The sequence below is a fragment of the Rhyacophila brunnea genome, unplaced genomic scaffold (assembly GCF_057557595.1).
Source record: "Rhyacophila brunnea isolate RB1 unplaced genomic scaffold, BYU_Rbru_1.0 scaffold_13, whole genome shotgun sequence".
Taxonomy (NCBI): domain Eukaryota; kingdom Metazoa; phylum Arthropoda; class Insecta; order Trichoptera; family Rhyacophilidae; genus Rhyacophila; species Rhyacophila brunnea.
The window spans coordinates 19,541,000-19,563,406 of NW_028232785.1; the positions used below are offsets into that span (position 1 = coordinate 19,541,000).

General features: G+C 33.5%; 2 protein-coding genes across 3 annotated transcripts; both read left to right on the forward strand.

The window, feature by feature from the left end:
• The first annotated feature begins 2,071 nt into the window (after positions 1-2,071).
• Positions 2,072-12,269, forward strand: LOC147076826 (uncharacterized). 2 transcript variants are annotated; one of them, XM_085941367.1, is made up of 3 exons: positions 2,072-2,330; positions 6,955-7,101; positions 9,946-12,269. In XM_085941367.1, the coding sequence occupies exons 1-3, from the start codon at positions 2,154-2,156 to the stop codon at positions 11,452-11,454; spliced, it is 1,833 nt and encodes a 610-aa protein (XP_085797493.1). In that variant the 5' UTR covers positions 2,072-2,153; the 3' UTR covers positions 11,455-12,269. The 2 variants fall into 2 exon arrangements, with proteins under 2 accessions (XP_085797493.1, XP_085797494.1); XM_085941368.1 differs by lacking the exons at positions 6,955-7,101; positions 9,946-12,269 and adding an exon at positions 3,411-3,514 and having other exon boundaries at positions 2,100-2,330.
• A 2,485-nt stretch (positions 12,270-14,754) lies between these two features.
• On the forward strand, positions 14,755-21,239 carry LOC147076827 (uncharacterized). Its single transcript, XM_085941127.1, has 4 exons — positions 14,755-14,914; positions 17,645-17,752; positions 19,617-19,745; positions 21,142-21,239. The coding sequence occupies exons 1-4, from the start codon at positions 14,777-14,779 to the stop codon at positions 21,157-21,159; spliced, it is 393 nt and encodes a 130-aa protein (XP_085797253.1). The 5' UTR covers positions 14,755-14,776; the 3' UTR covers positions 21,160-21,239.
• The last annotated feature ends 1,168 nt before the right edge of the window (positions 21,240-22,407 follow it).

Genomic DNA, 22,407 nt, shown 5'->3' on the forward strand with positions numbered 1-22,407 from the left:
GAAGTGAAAAAAGAGGATGTCATCTGCATATTGCCTCAACCATCAACTGGACGAAGAGGCGAAATAATTTTCAAAACAAAAATCTCTGGTTACAATATACAGTAGGTACCTAGTCATGCAATTTCAAATATTGCAATTCGTAATAATTAAGTTAGAATAAATAGTTTTGTAAGTAAGCACTGAACTTGAATTGTAAGTACAGTAAAAACGAAAGAATGATTCGAGAATGACACCCAAAACGTTACTAGAGATTTAATTTTTTTGTGTATTAATTAATATTTTTTCATTTATATCTTACTCTCTATTTGTATCCACATTTTATTTTTGCTGATTGTTATTTAATTTTGTAATAATACGAAAATAATCATGTTAGGTATATTAAATTCCATCAACTGTTTGTTAATGCTCACTGTTTCGAGCTAAAAAAATAATGTTTTACCCTGTTAATTCTTGGTGAAGCTATTATAACATTTCAAATTTAACTCATTCTTTAGTACACGTATTCTCACGCCGCACACAATCGACAAACCTCTTTATCGTTTTGATTTTAGTGTAAGTGCTTACGTCTTTGTCATGTAAGTACTGACTATTTTTAGGGTTAATCTGCATTCTTGTTTGATCACCTATCTTGCTGCTGTTAAAATATTGCACTTATTGCAACAATAAAAACCAACTTCGTGTAATTGTTACAATAAGTGCTAATATTTTGATACAAACCTACCCTAAGTTTGATACTATTTATCACTTTAGTGTTCGATACGTATAGAATAGACCCACAGGTTACTAAGTTTAAAATTTTTAATAGAGGAGTGAAAGTTCGAGAGGCATTTAAAGTGTAAAGATATCGTAATTGTGTCGATTATCCCGCGTTATCTCACCCCATGAATTTGTGTGATGTGTGTAATTAAATAAATAAATATAAAACATATATATAAGTAGATATATAAATAATATTCTGACGTGATCGAAATAAGTTCTACGTAAATAAATATTCTATGGATTATTTGTAAAAAAAATATTAGTGATAAGACACAAAATAAAATTACTTAATTATAAAAATTATTTTGTTGAAGAATAATTAAATAAATAATCTAACTATAATTACAACAACTTTTAATTCAATATATATCCTCGATCCATATTACCACATAATACGGCACGAGAGTTTGGTGCAAAGAGATTGAAAGTCCAATCTCTTTGGTTTGGTGACATTGAATTTAAATCACCAGCTGTTTTTGGACGTTTCACGCAGTGGCCGTGAAACAATTTTGAATTAAATAAATAACAAAGAGGCTGACGACATCCGACATACGATATCTGGTGGCATTTTTATCATTACATCGCAGTGTTGCTATGGTGTGTTTACAAGTGTCGTTTAGTTTAGAGAATCTGGTCTAGGGACAGGGCCGGTTGAGAATTTAACGCCCTTGCATCTTCACCAGGACCGAGGTATCGTCATTACCCTACTGTCTCAAGTAATACAGCTTTAAATAAATATAACAATTAGGTACCTACCTACCAACCTATTTGAAATGAATCTAAAATAAAATACAAATTAAAGATCATAATATTATTTGAAATACGTTGAATAAGTACACTTGTATACATTACCTACAATTAAAAAGGGCTTCTGAAATGCTCCATTATTTTTTCTGTGAGCAACAAAAAAAACTATGTTGGTATCTAGGTAGGTATTTTAACCGAGCATAATAATATAATATATTATGTGTCTCTATAATTTAATAATTATTTAGTGAAGAACACATCCAACATAATTAGTATACGACTAGGACTTTCTAGACAGTTTAAGTAGGTAACTAGTTAAAAATAAAGACAAAAAGATATGTACAGTAAGCAATCAAACGACGTAGCATTTAGCCAAAGATAGTGCGAATTTGCACAATACTCTTGAATTCTATAGGTAGGTACCTAATTTAAAAATAATTCAAAATGAACCGAATTAAATTAAAAATTAAATATCATATTTGAAAAACGTTAACGCATATTATAATTTTGTTTTAGCCGAAATTGGTAACAGCCTGTCGTATCATATTGTCTATGGTAGACAATTATAGTATATAAGTCTATGGTCAGTAATTTATGACGTGGCGCTGTGAAGGTATTAAGAGATTTTGTGTTAAATAGCGCGTAAAATGGAAGTAAAAACCGAACCAAACGATAAAGTATTGCCTGACGAAGCGGCGGAAGAAATCAAAGATGGTGTAAACCAATGGATTGACATGAATAACTTCAAGAGCGAAGGTCGATTTGACGTGTCAGTCAAACAAGAAAATGTCGAGAACGACAGCATTAATGTCCACTGCAAGGAGGTGGGTAGATTTCTTGTTTGTTTAGGCGTTGGTAGGTATTCATAATTGTTGACAAAGTCAATTTCTAAACTAAATTGGGATGACCATTCTTCAAAATTAACAATAATTTAAGACCTTGGATGACTAACCATTTAACCCCCGAAAGTTGTTCTGAGATATTCAGTGTTAAATATTGTGTAATATTTTCTTGCTCTTTGTCATTATTCAGCTATTTTAGTAATGCAAAAAATCCTTTTTTTCATGCTAGTAAAAATGTTATACCTAACCTTGAAAATAAACTTATGTCGTAAGTTGTTATTCCATCCGGCAAAATATTTTTTTATGTGAAGTGTTTTTAATAAAAAGTATAAAGGATAGTCAACTGTATACGAAATGGTGATAAGTGAAACCATAAACCTTTTAAAGCATTATCTATACTATAATTTCGAAAATATATTTGTTTGTAACGTCGTGTCGGTTTTTCTTTATACAAATCCACACGGGCAGTCGGATTTCGACAGAATTTGGAGGGTAGACGGAGACCGATGAGCCGGAGTGAGTGGTGGGGTCTCAGGTTTGAGATTTAACCCGCTTCTTCTTTTTCATTTTTCATGCTTGTAAAAATGCTATAACCTTGAAAATAAGTCTATGTCAAAAGTTGTTATTCCAACCGGCACAATATTTTTTTATGTGAACTTTTGTCAATAAAAAGTAGAAAGAATGGTCAACTGTATACGATATGCTGATATATGAAACCAAAAACGTTTTTAAAGCATTATTTTAAATAACGATTAAAAAAATCACATTCTTATGCTAGTTTATAAACTGAAAAAATATATTTAATCGTTTTCGAGATATGATTTATATTTTTCATATATTTAGTATTATAACAACTCTTAACTATTGTCTTTTATCAATAAAACTCCCAAAAGGGAAGTATCTTAGGCATTTTTATTACCAACGCTCCAAAATTTTTTTAAAAACTCATTTTTAAATACGTACCTATCCTATTTTATCTGAGCATATGTTTTGAAAGTATGCAACTCGACGGACGTAGATGTTCCTGAATAAAAGATTTGAATACATGTGTTTTTTTATTAGGTCGCGCCATCGAGTTTATATACTATTTTATAACAAAGGAAGTATCGCAAATTGATACTTGCCTTAGGGCAAATGACCGTAGAGCATCGTCTATTGTTTTCCCGTTTGAACTCTCATGAGGTGAAAGCTTAGCAAACTGCTTATCATGTTGCGAAAACAATTATAGAAATAATTTAATAAATGAATTAAAATATTGAGTACGTGAAACGTTGTGCATTGCACAATCGTGGGTGCATGACACCACGGGTACATAGAATCACTGCTGGACTGCAGACGACAATGGCATGATTTTACTGCTTACATGACAATACTGCAATCTGTTATTATTACAAATATGAATCTAACGATATAAGTTTTCGTAATACAGTGTGAAGATATTGGAGTTTCACCATTGTGTGAGGTTTTCGACCTGTGTTTTGAACACCCGGTGGACTTATAATGCTCGCTGCTTGGTTTACATTGTTATGAACATACCTATAGCTGCAGAATAATAAGCGATCAAATATCTATTATATCAAATTACTCTGCAGTAATATATTCCCAGCGAATCCATTTCCAGTAAACAACTTAGCTAGACCAGCAAGTCGATTGGCGAAATTAGAGACGGTGTATTATTACATCATATCACAGCACATTATACCATTACGGTGTATTAGCCGAATAATCATTTTTCATAGTATTATATTTTCTTACGACTGTAATAACAAATAATATTTCATTTCGCTACTCAATTTAAAACGCTGATTCTATAATTAGTCTAATATGATTATGTACCAGAATTTAATGTTAATGTGTTACTTTTTATTGTATAAATAACGAAGAATAATATATCTAGATGTCACTCGAATCCAAGTACTTAGCTCGTAACTATCATGTATAATATACTATTGTACCGATACGCTGCTAATAAATCTCACCCTGCTACATCGTAGACTTCATTATCATCATCCTCTACCTACACATCGAACACCACACTAGTGACCCAACATACCTAAACATACTATAACTGAGGCGTCTAATTACAAAAAGCGACAACTCCACAATTCAATATTTTCGGGAAACAACGTTTTTATGTTTTAAGCTTCAATTATTTGTTTTAACGTGAGATTATTTTTTCCGTTGAATTCTATGTCGAAATTAGAACCAAATGGCAATTTGTTTCAGCCGATAAACTCTTAAATGTAATAAATGTAGGAAAAATAAAATTGGTCGTAGCGCTATTTGTATCTGACTTTTTAATTTACTCCGCATAAGGCACATATTTCCGTGGCACTGTCATAAGCTTACCAGATGCTACAGCATGGGAGACGCCCTTTTCAATATTGAACGTTCTCTTATTGATTGACTTAACCACGCGCGAAATCAACCAAGCTTTAAATAATATGAAACACGGTTTTTGTAATAAATCGAAACTTAAAATATTTTTTTTCGTAGGGTTATGTCGCATTTTGGAATTTATAGATCAATACATATTGTGTAAAATTATACAAAGAATACGTGCGTATTTTTTTCTCGATTTTGACCAAATGTGGACTTATCGCTTTTTGGAATTAGACGCCTCAAATATATTAACATGATTGATGAGTAATGGTGTGCACCGATAAACTCATTTTTAAATACGTATCCAATTATATCTGAGCATTTGTTTGGACAGCACTTTTTGACATAGACAAAAGATTTTCCGTTATGTTTTTTACCAGTTGTTGCTGTATACGATACACCAGAATGTCTTTTCTTCTTCACTACTCCCGTCTAATTTTCTTTACACGTTTTACGTTATATTTCAAGATCTTTTGACACAATAGGTGCATCTGAGATTGTTTCACTTTGGGGATGAACACTCTCTGTTTCGACATTATGAGATAACCATTAATATATTACAGACGAAATGACGTTATAATACTACAAAATAGACGCATAATATCCGGTGAATGAACTATGTGTGTGGTTTCCCAATTTAAATAAATAAAGCGAGCTCTATTGATTATATACAGAAATATTTTTTTGAAGTAGGTAGGCAGAAGATGAACCTTGATAAATACGATACGGAACGAAAAACCACTTAAGAGCGTACGTAAGTAACGGAAAATAATTTTCAACACTATGCGGAACGAAATTTCGGCCGCGTTGCCATTCGGAGAGGGATAGTCGACCTGTTCGCGCGTCAATTTCTATTGTGATGAAGTCGGATGAATATATTCTTAAATCGTGTTAAGATGACTAAAACCGTTCCGCATGTACTTGAAATAGAAAACATGTCAATGAATATACTATTGTTATTACAAATATTATAATAAACATAACATAAATTGAATTTTTATGACAAATTATACTTCGTTCGGCTCGCGTCATTTACACCCGCGACCTGCAATCCGCGCATCGCCTAGTCACGATCTAATTAGACCATGCAGCAGCTGAGGTATTGCCTTAAGGTGATTTAAATTATTCTTCCATCAATGTCTTCCATTACCATTATTCTGGTGCTGGGTAAAAACAAAAATGGTTTATACTGTGGTTTTTCCTTCGAATTAGCGAAATCAGTATTGCAAAGATTAATAGGTAGGTACTTATTTACACACAGTCATTACATACTGATATTTAAATACTTTACTAAAAAAGAACATATTGAGTGACACAGTGCATCGTATTGACCATAGACAGTTGAGTACCTATTATTTTTATCAACGATAACGACTTTGATATTGAAATGCTGTCTGATTTTTTTTTACCAATTCGTCGGGAATTCAATGAAAAAAATCGCTGTTTTCGGCGGCGATCGATGCGAGTATTCTCATAAAGGCCTATTTACACCAGAAGACTCGCCGACCCAACCATATACAATGATAGTCGTGAGCAATCGTCGACTTTAAATAGGAATAACGCGGAACAAATCGGAATCAGGCGTGTGGACGCTTGATTTGATTCATAATAATATATGCTCAGTTGCTAGTGTGAACAATTAAAGGTAAAGCAACAAATTTAATGAAATTATTAAAATACCTAATGAAAATAAGTAAAGCGCCTTTTGTTCGGTACGTAAACGTCAAATTTGTGTTGTTATATCTAACGTGTCCTGTCTTCACGACTTTAGATAACAACTCAAAGGCGACTTTTTTACGATGGGGATGATCATGGCAGACCAATTTGGCAATGTAATTTGAGCTTAACACAGCAAGAACACGTTTTATTACTCCAGCAAATAGTTATATGTAGTAATAATTGTATAATAGTTAATGAACATTTTCGTTGAGTTTCGCAAGACGCCGCCGCGCCGTGCCCGCCAAACCACTACGGCTGAGCACTAGGCGTTCATCATTAAAAAAAAACCTTTACATATATGCGATAAATATATTCAAATAATTGGTATTGATCCTTCAGAACTCTGTAACGGATCTGTCAAACACAAACTATGAGAATGATTATCTGCTAGTCAACTTCAACCCATTATGCTAACAAATATAATAAAACAATCTGTGCGTATTTTGTAAAAAAATAAATTTATAGTGATACTGTTACATTTTATTAATTATGATGCTATTTTCAGAAGCGTGAATACGGTCTGATCAATATAAAGTCTGAAAACGATAATGAGGGAATCGTCAAAGAAGAAATTATTGACAACGCAATCAGCCAAATCAATAATAATCCTCAACCTGGCTGTTCTAATCCACAATACAGGACTTCAGATATGGTACGTTCAATCATAAATATTTTATTTTAAGCCCTATAGAATTTTAAATTATTAAAATTATACCCGTTATTTTAATTCATTTTTCAACAATCAAAAGTCTTTATAGATATAAGGTCACCGGAACTTTTCTCATCAAAGCAAATTCTGTGCGTCCAATTTGGGACACTTTCTCGAGCAATGCCGAACGCATTTTCTTGCAATTTGACAGAGGTGTTAAATTGCACGGAGGCGAACTGATAGGTAAAGTTCTCGAAATCAACTTTTCGCCAATTCGTCGTTTGGCACATAGTCTCATCCTGTTTAAACCAAATCCCTTCCATATGTATATTCTTCTTCTCATTGTGCCATCCCCTAGCGGAGGTCGGCCATCATCAAGGCGATCTTATCTTTGTCGGCTGCTACCCGGAACAGTTCAGTGGAGCTGCACTCGTACCAATCACGGACGTTCTTAAGCCACGAAATACGACGCTGTCCTCTGCTATACTTCCCATTGACCTTTTCTTGAATGACAAGTTGGGGAATGCTGTATTTTCGTCCTCATAATTTAGCCGAGGAACTCTAGTTTCCTGGTTTTGATACTACGTAGAACTTCTCGGTCCATCCCCATTCGATTGAGAACTTCAACATTTCTCACCCGGTCAGTCCAAGGAATTTTGAGGATGGGCCTATACAGCCACATCTCGAAAGCTTCAAGTCTCCGTGACATCTCTTGGTATAGCGTCCATACTTCCATACCATAGAAAAAATAGTACAGAACATAACAACGTACGAGGGTGGGTCAATAAGTCCTTAGAAAAGCCGACAGGTGGCGCGACTAGTACTGTAAGCGGTTTGTTTTCATGCAGCGGCACTACCGATTCAGTATGCTGCGAAGTTTCAATCAGATTGGTCGGGTTGTTGTGTGTTTCTCGTACATTTAAAAAAAAATTTGCTTGTTTACAAAAATGGAGAAAATTGAGTTTAGAGCTGTTATTAAACATTTTAATATAAAAGGGTTAACAGTAAAGGAAATAAAAAATGAGTTGGATTTAGTTCACGGCACATCTGCTCCTTCATTTGCAACTATTTATAACTGGTTAAATGAATTTAAACGTGGTCGTACATCAACAAAGGATGAACCACGCTCAGGACGTCCTGTAGAGGTGACTACACCAGAAATGATCAATAAAATCCACGATATGGTGTTAAGTGACCAAAGATTAAAGTTGAGTGAGATAATTGAGGTTACAGGGATCGCCAAAGGTAGCGTCATTTCTATTTTACATGACAAATTGGGCATGAAAGATGGGCAAGATGGGTGCCGCGTTTGCTCACAGTCGACAATAAACGCAATAGGGTGGTGGCCTCTAAAGCCCTGTTGTCGCTCATGCAACGCAATCCGGATGAATTTTTTCGTCGCTTTGTGACTGTAGATGAAACATGGATACACAACTATACTCCCGAGACGAAAGAACAGTCAAAGCAGTGGATTGCGAAAGGCGAACCATGTCCAAAGAAGGCGAAAACCGTAAAATCAGCTGGTAAGGTTATGGCTACTGTATTTTGGGATGCACGTGGAATTATTTTCGTTGACTATTTGGAAAAAGGAAAAACAATAACAGGGGATTATTATGCATCTTTATTGGACCAGCTAAAAAACAAAATTGAAGAAAAACGGCCTCATTTAAACAGGAAAAAAATCCTCTTTCATCAGGACAATGCCCGTGTTCACACATGTTTACGATCAATGGCTAAAATTGAAGAATTGAAGTTCGAATTGGTCGACCACCCACCGTATTCGCCAGATTTAGCCCCCAGTGACTTTTTCCTTTTCCCAAACTTAAAAAAATGGCTAAGTGGACAACGTTTTTTTTCAAATGAAGAAGTCATCGATCGGACAAATGCTTATTTTGAGGACCTTCCGAAAACTTATTTTTCTGACGGTTTAAAAAAAACTGAGAAACGTCTAACCAAGTGTATTGAGCTCCAAGGAGATTATGTTGAGAAATAAAAAAAATAAATAAAAATAAAAACTGTTTTAATGCTTTTTTCTAAGGAATTATTGACCCACCCTCGTACCATAGGTATGTAATAATATTTAAAAAAAATACATAAGTACTTATTTTAATATGTTTTGGTAACGACCTCCATACCGCTATTTCCGGCGTAAATTTTGAAGAAATATAGTAAATTGATATCACCAGAGTGTGAACCGCATCAAACGGTACATTTCTTCTGTTACTTCTTCTAGATTGGTGTTACTTCATAAGAGGCAATTTTCCTTATTGAAAAACCGTTAAGCCAGAAATAATCGTCTGCTGAATATAATTTTACAATATAATTCAGTTAACTCCGTGCAAATCGTTGTCTGATACCAAAGTAAATTTAAATAATCTGATAGCGTTGACCAAGTGTGAGTATTCTTGATGATACCAATCATTAATGTCAATATTTTATTATTTTGAAGGTTATTGAACTGAATATACCAACATTATTTGTCCACCTTTAGGTATTTTTGACTTTTTTGTGAATTGCTGAAGAACTACTGCTTTCTAACATGTCTGCATTATCAAAATGTGGGATTTATTAATTTTAAATATTCTATACACAAAATAATATAAACTTTCACCCTTGTGACTGTATTTGGGAAAACAAAAAGCTTTTTTTCTCCTATTCATATATTATGAAGTTGGCTGATTTTGAAATCTAGCGACATTTTATTATGTAGATTTCTGCAAAAGTTATTAGTTGTCAAATCAGATTATTATCAGCGATATTAGGAAACATAATCATAATTTATTTATTCTAGAGTTATTGAACTAAATATACCAACCAACTACTAACCAACTACCAACTATTTTCTAGATTTCTACCCAGGAATACGTCACAGTACATCACAGTAAACCATTGGACATCGCTCAAAAAAATACAGTTGACAATGACATGGTCAAAAACAAAATAACATACGCAACAAATACAAACATAGCGATACAGCATTCAGAGATAGCTATAAATCAATCAAACGTCAAACGAGAGGTTCAGAAATTATACTCGCCAAAGGTGGTTCGAATAATATTGAAAAAAGTTAAATATTTTCCACGTAACTTTATTTGCAATGGTTGTTGTGGAGTGTTTGAATCTGTGAATCATCTCAGAGCACATAAAAAGACACATAGTACCGAAAAACCTCATCAATGCGATGTATGTTTTAAAAACTTTATGCGAATTGGTGTTCTAAAAAAACATAAAATGACACATACTGGTGAAAAACCACATCAATGCGATGTGTGTTTTAAATATTTTTTGCAACTTGGTAATCTCAAAGCACATAAAAAAACACATACTGGTGAAAAACCACACCAATGCGACGTATGTTCTAAAAACTTTATGCGAATTGGTGTTCTCAAAAAACATAAAATGACCCATACTGGTGAAAAACCACATCAATGCGATGTGTGCTTGAAAAGTTTTCTGCTAGTTGGATGTCTGAAAAAACATAAAATGATACATAGCGGTAATAAACCACATCAATGTGATGTGTGTTTTAAAAACTTCCTCCAATTTAGTAGTCTTAAAATTCATAAAATGACGCATACTGGTGAAAAACCACACCAATGCGATGTGTGTTTAAGAAATTTTCTTCAAATTAGTAGTCTCAAAATACATAAAATGACACATACTGGTGAAAAACCACATCAATGCGATGTGTGTTTTAAAAAATTTCTCCAAATTGGTACTCTCAAAACTCATAAAAAGACACATACTGGTGAAAAACCACATCAATGCGATGTATGTTTCAAAAACTTTTCGCGGATTGATGAACTCAAAAGACATAAAATGACACATACGGGTGAAAAACCACATCAATGCGATGTGTGTTTTAAAAACTTTCTGCAAATTGGTCATCTCAAAAAACATAAAATGATACATTCTGGTGAAAAACCGCATCAATGCGATGTATGTTTTAAAAATTTTCTAGAAATATGTAATCTCAAAGCACATAAAATGACACACACTGGTGAAAAACCACATCAATGCGATGTGTGTTTTAAAAAATTTCTGGAAATTAGTAATCTCAAGGCTCATATAATGACACATACAGGTGAAAAACCATACCAATGCGATGTGTGCTTTAAAAATTTTCTACAAGTTGGTAATCTCAAAGCACATAAAATGACTCACACTGGTGAAAAACCACATCAATGCCAAGTGTGTTTTAAAAAATTTCATCAAATTGGTGTTCTCGAAAAACATAAAATGACACATAGTGGTGAAAAACCACATCAATGCGATGTATGTTTTAAAACATTTCTGCAATTAGGTAATCTCAAAGCACATAAAATGATTCATACTGGTGAAAAACCACATCATTGAAATGTGTGTTTAAAAAACTTTCTGCGAAGCCGTGAACTCAAAAAACATAAAATGACACACAGTAGTGAAAACGTACATTAAAATCTGTGTTATAAAAATTTTCTGCGAATTGTTGAACTCAAAACACATAAAATGACACTGGTGAAAAATCATATCAATACGATATATTATTTAAAAACTTTCCGAGAACTGGTGTTTTTAAAAAAACTTAAAATGACTCATTCTGGTGAAAAACTACATCAATGCGATGTATCTTTTAGAAAAATTCTACAAATTGATGCGGCCTTAAAAGAAACATTGCTATGGCTGTAGATTTTGTTTACATTTTAGAAATTCGGGTTTTTTAATGAAATTAGTGCTTCAAAAAGTTAAATGGATTTTTAATGCTATTTAATCATCGTTTCACACTTTATTTTATATACATAACATGCAATTATCACCTAATCGTATAAAATAATAAGGGATCAACAAATGTACGTCATATTCCATTATGGCTTGCCTTAGTAGGGACCACTATCACATGTCATCATTGGTAAAAATGTAATATCGATGGGGTGGTGGACGCCTATAAATGCACATTTATTATAGTGTTGACCAATTAATTCCACATTCAATTTAATGCACAACTGAAGTTGTATTATCTGAGTAGTAAATTATTGGTATAATTTATAATATAAAGACAGTGATATATAATATGAAAATGTGTTGTCTACAAGCAATAAGATTAGGTTTGAATGCTAAATAGAATAAGAAATTACAATTAGGTGGGCACATTAAATGAGGTACGTACATGTTTTCTAATTAAAGATATATTAAAATGTAAAATTAGAGTTATTGCAGTAGACCAGTGTTTCCCAACCTTATTTTTGTCATGCTCCACTTCAATGCTTCAAAAATCTCCATTTCCCCCCCCCCCCTATCAAAATTTTATAGTTAACTAACATATACGAAAAAACTGAATTGCTTCAACTAAAAAATGCACATAGGCAATACTATTTTTAATTTAACTTTCGTAAGTAAGTATCTATGTTTATTTATTATGTATATTAGACGTACAACTCGGATGAACATTTATTGAGCTGCAAAGAGTTTTTATGTGAGGTATTAATTTGGTAATTTTTAATCTTAAATCTCCACAGTTTGTGATAATATCAAAACGATTTCTTTTTTTCAGTAACAAATGATTTATGGCGCTAAAGCGCCGTATTCAACTAAATATTATGATGGGAATCGCAACAGTAATTTTAGTAAAAATAACTATAAAATGATAAAATTGCAAAATGTGAGTTATGACATGACATTTAGCGACTCCGAACGGTGTACATTTAGTTAAATATTCAAAAATAATAATTTAAAATATTTTATCGAACCTGAGTTGTATAAGCATAAAATACATTTTTAATTATTGTATTCATTGACATGGTTACCGTGGCCGCATTCGACGAATGTGTCTAGTTTTAGATTTCTGATGTATTAAGCTAGCATAGGAGGCAACTAATTCCAAAAAGCGATAAGTCCACACTTGATCAAAATCGAGAAGAAAATACGCACGTATTCTTTGTAGAATTTTACACAATATGTAGTGATCTATAAATTCCTAAACGCGACATAACCCTACGAAAAAAAACATTTTAAGTTTGATTTATTACAAAAAGCGCCAAGTCCATGTTTCATAATATTTAAAGCTTGGTTGATTACAAGCGTGTTTAAGTCAACCAATGAGGGAACGTTCAATATTAAAAAGGGCGTCTCCCATGCTGTTGCTTCTGGTAAACTCATGACAGTGCCACGGAAATATGTGCCTTACGCGGAATAAATTAAAAAGTGAGGTACAAGTAGCGCTACGTCCAATTTTTATTTGCCTATATTTATTACATTGAAGAGTTTATCGGCTGAAACAAATTGCCATTTGGTTCTAATTTCGACATAGAATACAACGGAAAAAATAATCTAACGTTAAAAGAAATAATTGAAGCTTGAAACATGAAAACGTTGTTTCCCGAAAATATTGAATTGTGGACTTGTCGCTTTTTGTAATTAGACCTATTAGGATGTTTGCAAAAGGTCACTTTCAAGAGTCAATATTCCAAATCTGATATCTTTTTTGTGTCACCAGCGCCGTAACGACAAAACGATTGAAATGACAAAATAATATTGCAATACGAGTCGCTTTGGCGGTTATCGTCAGATGCAATAATTGTCAAATACTGTGCCCACTTCAAATTCCGATATGTTATATGACAATATACAATATAATAGTCAAACGGAAACACACATTGTTATCTCTAACTAACAAACAACATTTTTTATAATATTTTTCCATCTAGGTATAAGATATGATGTTCGTTTCTCTAACATAAATAATAATATGTTGATAAAATATTAAAATATTTAAAAACAATTACCTACACTGATTTTTTACTTTTTTCACATTTCCATATTTAAGGCATTTTTATTTGGTGTGCCGCGGAAGAAATCCCATTCACCAGTGTGCCGTGAAGTAAAAAAAAAGGCAGAGGAAGTGGTAACGAACGATGCAAGAGGAATAACATTGGAATCCAAGGTTACAAAACGTCTTTATTTCACATTTAAAAAAAGAACATAGTAAAAATAAAACGGAACCTTGTAATATTCAGATATAAGCCTATCTGAGTCTATTCCGCGAATCAGCCGATGAAATACTTGATAGAAGTTTTGTGCTATATGACGAAATGTTGGATTTGTTTAGATGTTACAAAATACATTATTACAGAAGAGAGTAATGAATAGAATTCAGATAGGCTTAACTACCCCCATACACTACATTTTGAAGCAGGGATTTGAATATGTGAGTGTCTTACGAAAATTAAATACAAAGAGGTGCAATATTGTGTGTTGTATCCTTCAAATGTACCAATATAGAATGACCGTCAGTGTATAAACCGAGAGCAGTTGGCAGAACGAAGTACAAGCTTTGAATATCGTATTCTTGACACGTGTTTATCCCATAATAAAAAAAATTGCTCGAAAAACGTAAAAATATCCCTTGACTAGTTTAAAATTAAATTTCTTGAATTCTTCGGTAAGCATTTTTTGGTCGGAAGAAGTATGTACCTAAATAAAAAGTGGAAAAGTTTCTCAAATTTTCCGTTATTTTTTTTCTGAGAAACAAAAAACCTAAGTATACATTTTCAACAGATGACAACGCGTACTATATTTTTTTCCCCAAATACCTACTTTAATTTTGGAGGCTCTGCACTGTAATTCCACTATGAAAATTTGGCAACACTGCATTTAACATACTGGCTATACAGTCTTGAATGATTATAAGCTGGCGTTAAAAATGGACATAAAAACGGAATCAGTAAAGAATAACGAGAAGAAATTAAACAAATATTATCAGCCCGGCCCAGAGAATAGTGTCCACGAGAAAATGCCACATTTGAAGCAAGAATATAATTTCACATGTCAGCAATACGAAGTAAGTAAGGTTATGTTATTTGACATTAATATGTACCTAAGTATATTTTAAATCTTACTATATTTCACTACCTACGATAACAGTTGGGCAATATTGGCCATTTATTTAAAAAGAGCAATTTTTCTCGAATTTGTAAATAATGTCTTTAAAGATTAATGTTTTCTTATGCTATCGCGAAACTGAAATTGAAAAATGCCCATTGTCCATGTGAGTTTCTTAGGTGGTTCATATGTAGACCACGTGCTGATACCAATATTGCCGTAAATCAACTGTTTTATCTGGTTATTCCAGCATTTCTATGAATATACACACAGATCTTATGGTGGAGTAAATTCAAAAGAAAATTTTGAAACCCTTTACTTGAAACTGTAAGGATCATTGCCGACTAAAATAGAAAGCCGATACATTCACAACGACTGGTCCTACTTTTTCCGTTCCCCTCCCGTTGCTGTCTATGTATGAACTGTCATTTTTCTATAGAGTGCTCATACTGACGTGTCTGTCGTGTTCACACAGGGAATGGTTTGTTTTGAATAGATAAGTTACATGATAAATGATACACTAGCATTAACACACCTTCTACAAATGTAATGCATAGTTCATGTTACATATTTTTTGAAAATCGACATTACCACCGGTTTTTGTGTGAAGGACTAGTCTGACTTTGACAGCTGATGAACAACAGGAATGTATATAACACTGATACCTAGTTAACATGTTTAATTTGAGATTTTTTTATAATTCAATTTGAAACGAGAAAGGGCGAATCAATATGTCAAGCAATCGGGGATATAATTTTGGTAGCTGAAAAGTGGACCACTCGTTGCTTGTGCAAAAAGTTATGCTCAGGCTCTATTAATTTAAAGATGGCGGTGGTATGGATTAGAATCCGTGGCTTTATCCGAGTGACTCTCTTAGGATGCTAAATTCTAAACGCTGGGAGTTAATTATTATCTTTATTTGGCCAGGTATTTTTTCCGCCTTACAGTCATATTTATGGCACTAAAACGCTTAGGGGTCTTGGCCTCCTTCATAAACTTCCTTCATCCTGGACGATCCAGCGCCGACAATCTCCAGTTGCGCATACAAGCCATTTCAAGTCTTCTCTCGCCATCGGGGGTTGCGTACATGGCCCGCCTTGCCGGTATATCCTCCAGCATTCTACACAGTGCAAATGAGAACTCAACCGTTGTTGATAGTATTGACCTGCGTGCCCTTCGCAACTACGAGTATCTTAGACATCATTTTGTTCTCCCAAGTGATGAACAATATGAATGATGAATAATATATACTTACCACTTACAGCGACGTTCCTAGACAAAATGCCGCCCCTAGGCAGCGCCAAAATGCCACCCCATTTTTATACAGTATTTTTTATCATCATTTCATGACTCCAACAACTAAGAAATGTGTTGTATGGATACATTACTAACAAAATATATACAACAAAATCTAATTTAAATACCATCTCTACTTCAATCGACAATATTGCGAGTCCACGGTTTCAGAGACATTAAAAAATACATCTGACAACTCTCAAAACTCGCAAATCACTGGCAAAAATATTTGGAGAAATTAATTAGGTAAGAAACTATAATTCAAATATAATTCGTAAATCTGCACGTGTCATTGCTGGCCATCAACGACGTGACGTCCAAGGACAACGGAAGTAAACTAGAGATCGCGAACCCGACAAAAAATTAGTCCTGTTAAGCCTTTTATGTTAATTGATACATTTTGTTTCCAACCAGTGAGCTGATTTTTTTAATGGAAAGATATTTCCGTTATTGCTAAGTTTGTGTAGCTATGTATTCCTATATAATATATCTAATGGTTATCCTCAATTTGCCGCCCTTCGAGTAATTTCCGCCCCCAAGCGACGCTCAATCTGCCTACCCCCACAGGACGTCACTGACCACTTACATACTTGAAGTTGTTTAATCGATTATTAGAATAAGATCTATCTACTTGAATCATTCGGCGTACTTCTTTGTATCTACTTTTTGAATTTGTTAAGTTCACTATAATGTTATATAATAAATTTGAATTGAATTGCATTTAAATTATAATATTCTATTGTGTTAAATTGTTAACTTAAAGCAGTGGTTTCCAAACTTCATGTTACTACGCCTCCCTTTAAGAAAAATAATCTTGGCGCTTCCACCCTCTTTAGTTCATTAAATAATACAGACACCTTTTTAAATACCTAGTCAACAATGTACGAATACAAAAATTTAAAAATAAACAAATTTTTACTAGATACTTATATTATATTTATTTTTCAATTAATTAGTTTTTCATGCGAAGAATATGCTTGTTTATTAGCACAATCAATTTGAATAGTAGGTAGTCAATCGTTCATTGACAAATGGATTCTATCATAGGTTCCACATCCTGAAGCGGGGCCCCAAGCCAGGATATTTTAACCACATATTTAAAATATTACTATACTTATTATAAAATAATATATACTAATAATAAAATAATGTGAAACGTGCATTAGCAAACTAACCAAGAACTCAGGAAATAGATTTTTGTTTGCTTCTATATATCTGGCGTAGAAATCATTCAAAAGTGGAGACATGGCGAACTTTTTTTTTTAAATTTTGATTTCCAAAGCTCCAATTTTTTATGAATGCCTTCACTTTGTCTTTTTAAATCAGTGAATGCATTAGAGTGGTCCTTGCATTGATTTATTCACTCAGTATTCATTTATTCGGTTATTTACAGGTGGACATAGTTCCTGCAGCTTGTATCAAGCCAGAGCCAATGGACATGTATGAAACAAACACACCATGTTCTCTGAGTCAACCTACACCAATTGCTTGCAACAGTTGGGTTTGTTAAATTTTTCTGCAAATAGTCTTTTATTTATATAATTTTATATATCACAAACCGACAGTATTAAACGATGCATTATTTTTGTCGAATTAAAAAATACAATTTCAAATGCGATGCATATTCATATGCGAGCACAACATAAACCATCATCACATAATATTAAAAGCGTACTTCAGTGAAACGGCAAATAATTTTCAACAGTAGGTGAAACGAAATTTCTCACTAGTCGCCAATCGGAGACAGACAGAGAGGTGTCCTCACGTCGATTTGTTTTGTCATCAAATGAAAATATTCTTAAATCGTGTAAAGATGACTATACAACTTTGCGTATATACTTAAAAAATAAAACAAGTCAATGAATATACTATTATTATTAGCAATATAACAATAAACATAACATTAAATAGACGCATGTTGGTTTTTTATGACAAATTATATTTCGTTCGGCACGCGTCATTTGCATAATCCGCGCATCGCCTAGCCACGATCATTTTAGACCATGCCCCAACTGAAGTATAACCTTAAACACAAACATTATCAGTGTCCCAACAACCCAAGGTGAGTTATAGATACGGATTACAGACGTGCTACAGTGTGTGTTGCAACCTTTAATACGCCAATATTAAATATGCGTCAGTGCATAAACCGAGAACAGTGTTCGACGTATGACGTATTCTTGATACATGTTTTAATGTATCCCGTATACTTCAACAGTGGAGATCGGTTGTCTGCTTCTCCACACCCGTTAGGTATTTCAGTTCCCTGGGCACTGTCCATTCTTGCTACACGTCTCGCCTATCGGTGTTTACCGTGCTTAATGGATGTGGGGATACATTCTTACACACCTCCAACGCAACAGTTTTCTCTCAAACAAATCGAGCGCATGCTCATTGGGCTTGGTGAGAGTCCAACAGTCCGACCACTGCCATTTATAGATTAATAAAGCCTGAGCATAACTTTTTGCACAAGCAACGAGTGGTCCACTTTTCAGCTATCAACATTAGATCCCAGATTGCTTGATATATTGATTCGCCCTTTCTAGTTTTAAATTGTATTATAAAAAATTCTCAAATCAAATATATTAACTATTAGTGTTATTAATAAATAATATACATTCCTGTTATTCATCAGCTGTCAAAGTCAGACTAGTCCTTGACAAAAAAACCGGTGGTAATATAGATTTCCAAAAAATATGTAGCATTGATCTATGCATTACATTTGTAGAGTGAGTGTTAATGCTAGTGTATTATTTATCATGTAACTTATCCATTCTAATCAAACCATTCCCCGTGTGAACACGACAGACGCGTCAGTATGAGCACTTTATAGAAAAAAGACAGGCAATGACAAGTCATCCTTAGACAACAATAGGAGGAACGGAAAAAGTAGGACCAGTCGTTGTGAATGTATCGGCTTTCGACTAGAGTCGGCAATGTATAAATACATTAATCAAAATGTATATGTTAAAATTATGTTAAAAATTTTTTATGTTGAGGTCAGGCATCTGACAATCGATGGTAAAATTAAATCGGAGTTGAGAAATCACATTTATAATTCACCTGATTGCTCGATTCAGCATACAGTTATAGTGTTTGAAGAAACTATAAGAACCATGTGCTAGGTCTGAAAAAGATATCATTAAAAAGATATACTCACTTGATTTTTACAGTTAATGGCAGTCTGTTTATTAAATTCTTATTTTGAATTAGAATTTGAAACGAAAAAGGGCGAATCAATATGTCAAGCAATCTGGGATCTGATTTTGACAACTGAACAGTGGAACACTCATTGCTTGTGCAAAGAGATATGCTCAGGCTTTATTAATCTAAAGATGGCGCTGATTTATATCTACCATTTTCAGGAAATGAAATCTGAGACTGACATTCGAGATGGCTTCAAATGCGAGTTTGTTGAAGACACACTGCATCCATTAAATTATGAAGAACCACAACCTGGCTGTTCATATTCAGATAACAATACTGTGATTCATGTAAGAAAATAATTGCTTTTTGATTATCCGAAGTTCATTTTGACCAAAAGATAAATTATTTATATTACATCTTACCATCATTCGGAATAATTGTTCCACTACTGGATGAAGGCTTCCGCTAGTTCCTTTGCCCACAGTTATTGGCTGCCACGAATTTAATGAGGTCTTTCGTCCAACGGAATGTAAAGTGTTCCTGTTGGCGTTATTATACGTACTGATTTTACCAGTACGGTATTGATTTCTGGACATTAATCTAGTTTATTGTGAGATGTAGTTGGACGAATATTTTTTTATTATTATCTATTATGGCTTGGTTCAACGCATGGTTAAATTTAATTTTAAAAACTAACCAACACTATCTGCAAATTGTAGTCTAATATCCCGTTTACACGTGCATGGATGTACTGTGCACAGTAGGAAAATGTATTGGGAAACATGTATTATCCTGCAGTTAGCAAGATTGCGTGCATAAATCAAACAAGATTGGAAGGTTCCAAATTGAGATGATTTATTGCGCGCAAGTAAGATTATTTTCAATCTGCGCCTGCGCAGTAGAGCGCGATAGCTATAGAGAACATGCCGGTGAAAAAACGAACTAATCATTTTGAGCTTCGATTTGCAATACGACCTGTCAGTTATAGTATAAAATGACAACCTCGCGTCTAGCTTACTCTTGAAGAATGAGATTGGAGAGACAGTCATCACTTTTACGTGTAAACAGTTATTGTCATGACAGTTTGAAATAAGCATAATTGCCGACAGTAATTCCATGTATGTGTCCAGGCGCTATTAGTTCACTGCAAACAAATACGCATGATTGACAAACTTTGGTGTGCACTATATTTTATGTCGAATTTTAACGGTCTACACCACCTTTTGCCACTGACGTTTTGACAGAACTTGAATTTATTAAAATTTTTGATGTTATATTGATTTTACAACGTTTTTCTTAGCTCGTATTTTTATTTGTCCGGTGATTCTTTGTCCGGTACAAATCTTGCAATCAATTTTTAACTAACTTCCCAACTAGCTAGACATTTGAAACTTTTTGAATATAACAGAACAAGATGCCAATGCATTATTTTAATACTTTTAGCCATCTTTAAGTAGAATTCAATTCATTTCCAGTTAATTCTGTTCTGTATGAAAAGTTATTTCGACACCATTATTGGTTGCTAGGGTTCTGGGGTCCTAGCAACTAAATTATTAATATATACGTGCGTTGCTATGGAAATCAATATGGCATGTCAAAATGACATTTCAGTATTATTTCTATCAAGTACAAATTTTTTTGATCGTTTAAGTTAGTCTAGTCAAGTTTATATGATTCAACAGCAAATTTAAAAACGTTTATAATATAAAAAGTTCTTTTTATCTTGTAATTATTTGTTTTCAGAATGGTAAGTTATTCTGAGACACGAAATATCACCTGTTTCAAATAACATCAAAGATAATGGTATATTCATAGAACAATCAAAAGAATCTAATCAACTCAAGATGAAAATTGATCGGCATATACCACGTGAGAGGAATGACCTTCAAACGACATTGCCTAATGATGAAATTGATAAGCAGAAATATGACATTAAAAATGAGATATCAATCACACCATAAAATTCTTCATAGTGGAGAAAGTCCCTTTAATTGCGAATTGTGTAATTACAAAACTCAATATTTCGTTCACTTAAAGGCACATAGCATGGTTCATAGTGGAGAAAACCCATTTAAATGTGACGTGTGTGATTTCAAATGCAAACAATTGGGAAACTTGAAAACTCATCAAATGATTCATAGCGGTGAAAACCCGTTTGAGTGCAGTTTATGCGATTACAAATGTAAATCATCCAGTGATTTAAAGAGACATAAATTATTTCATAGTACTGAAAAACCATTTAAATGTAACATTTGCGAGTACAAATGTAAAGACGACGGTATTTTAAAGAGGCATAAAATGGTTCATAGTGGGGAAACCCCTTTCAAATGCACTTTATGCGATTAGAAATGTAATCGATCAAGTAACCTGAAAACACATCTAATGGTTCATAGTGGCGAAAAACCTTTCGAATGTAGAATTTGTGATTACAAATGCAGACAAGGCAGTCGTTTAAAGAAGCATGAAGAGTTAAATCATAGAATGCCAAAAGATTGTTTTTAAATATTTATTAGTAGCTATTTTAAAAAACATCAAATTAGTGTAGAATTTAGCGAATTTACAAAAAACCAGATGCAAGGCAATTTTTAATTCATAATTAATTATCAGTAAGTTCTCAAAGGCAGCGTGGATCTACTGTCAAAATATTATAAAGTATGTTGTCCACAGAAAAAAAGGATTTATTAGATTGCGACAATGAAAAACATGTTAACGAAACGCATTCTATGCAAATTCATTCCACCAGTTATTGACGGATTATAATAATTATCCCACGGTGGCCGCGCGGCTTTAGCGTTGGACTATCACGCCGTGGGTCCCAGGTTCGAATCCTGGGTCTGGCAAATACACATATTGTTTTTCAATTTGTTTGTGAGTCAGGGTATGGACCTAATAGGTTGAGCAAGTGGCTGACATCCATTTCTCGTAAAAAAACAAAATCTGTTAATACAAACCTTTACTCTGTGGAGGCCCATATGATCCTATTAGGATCGGACATGGTCGGAAAAAAAA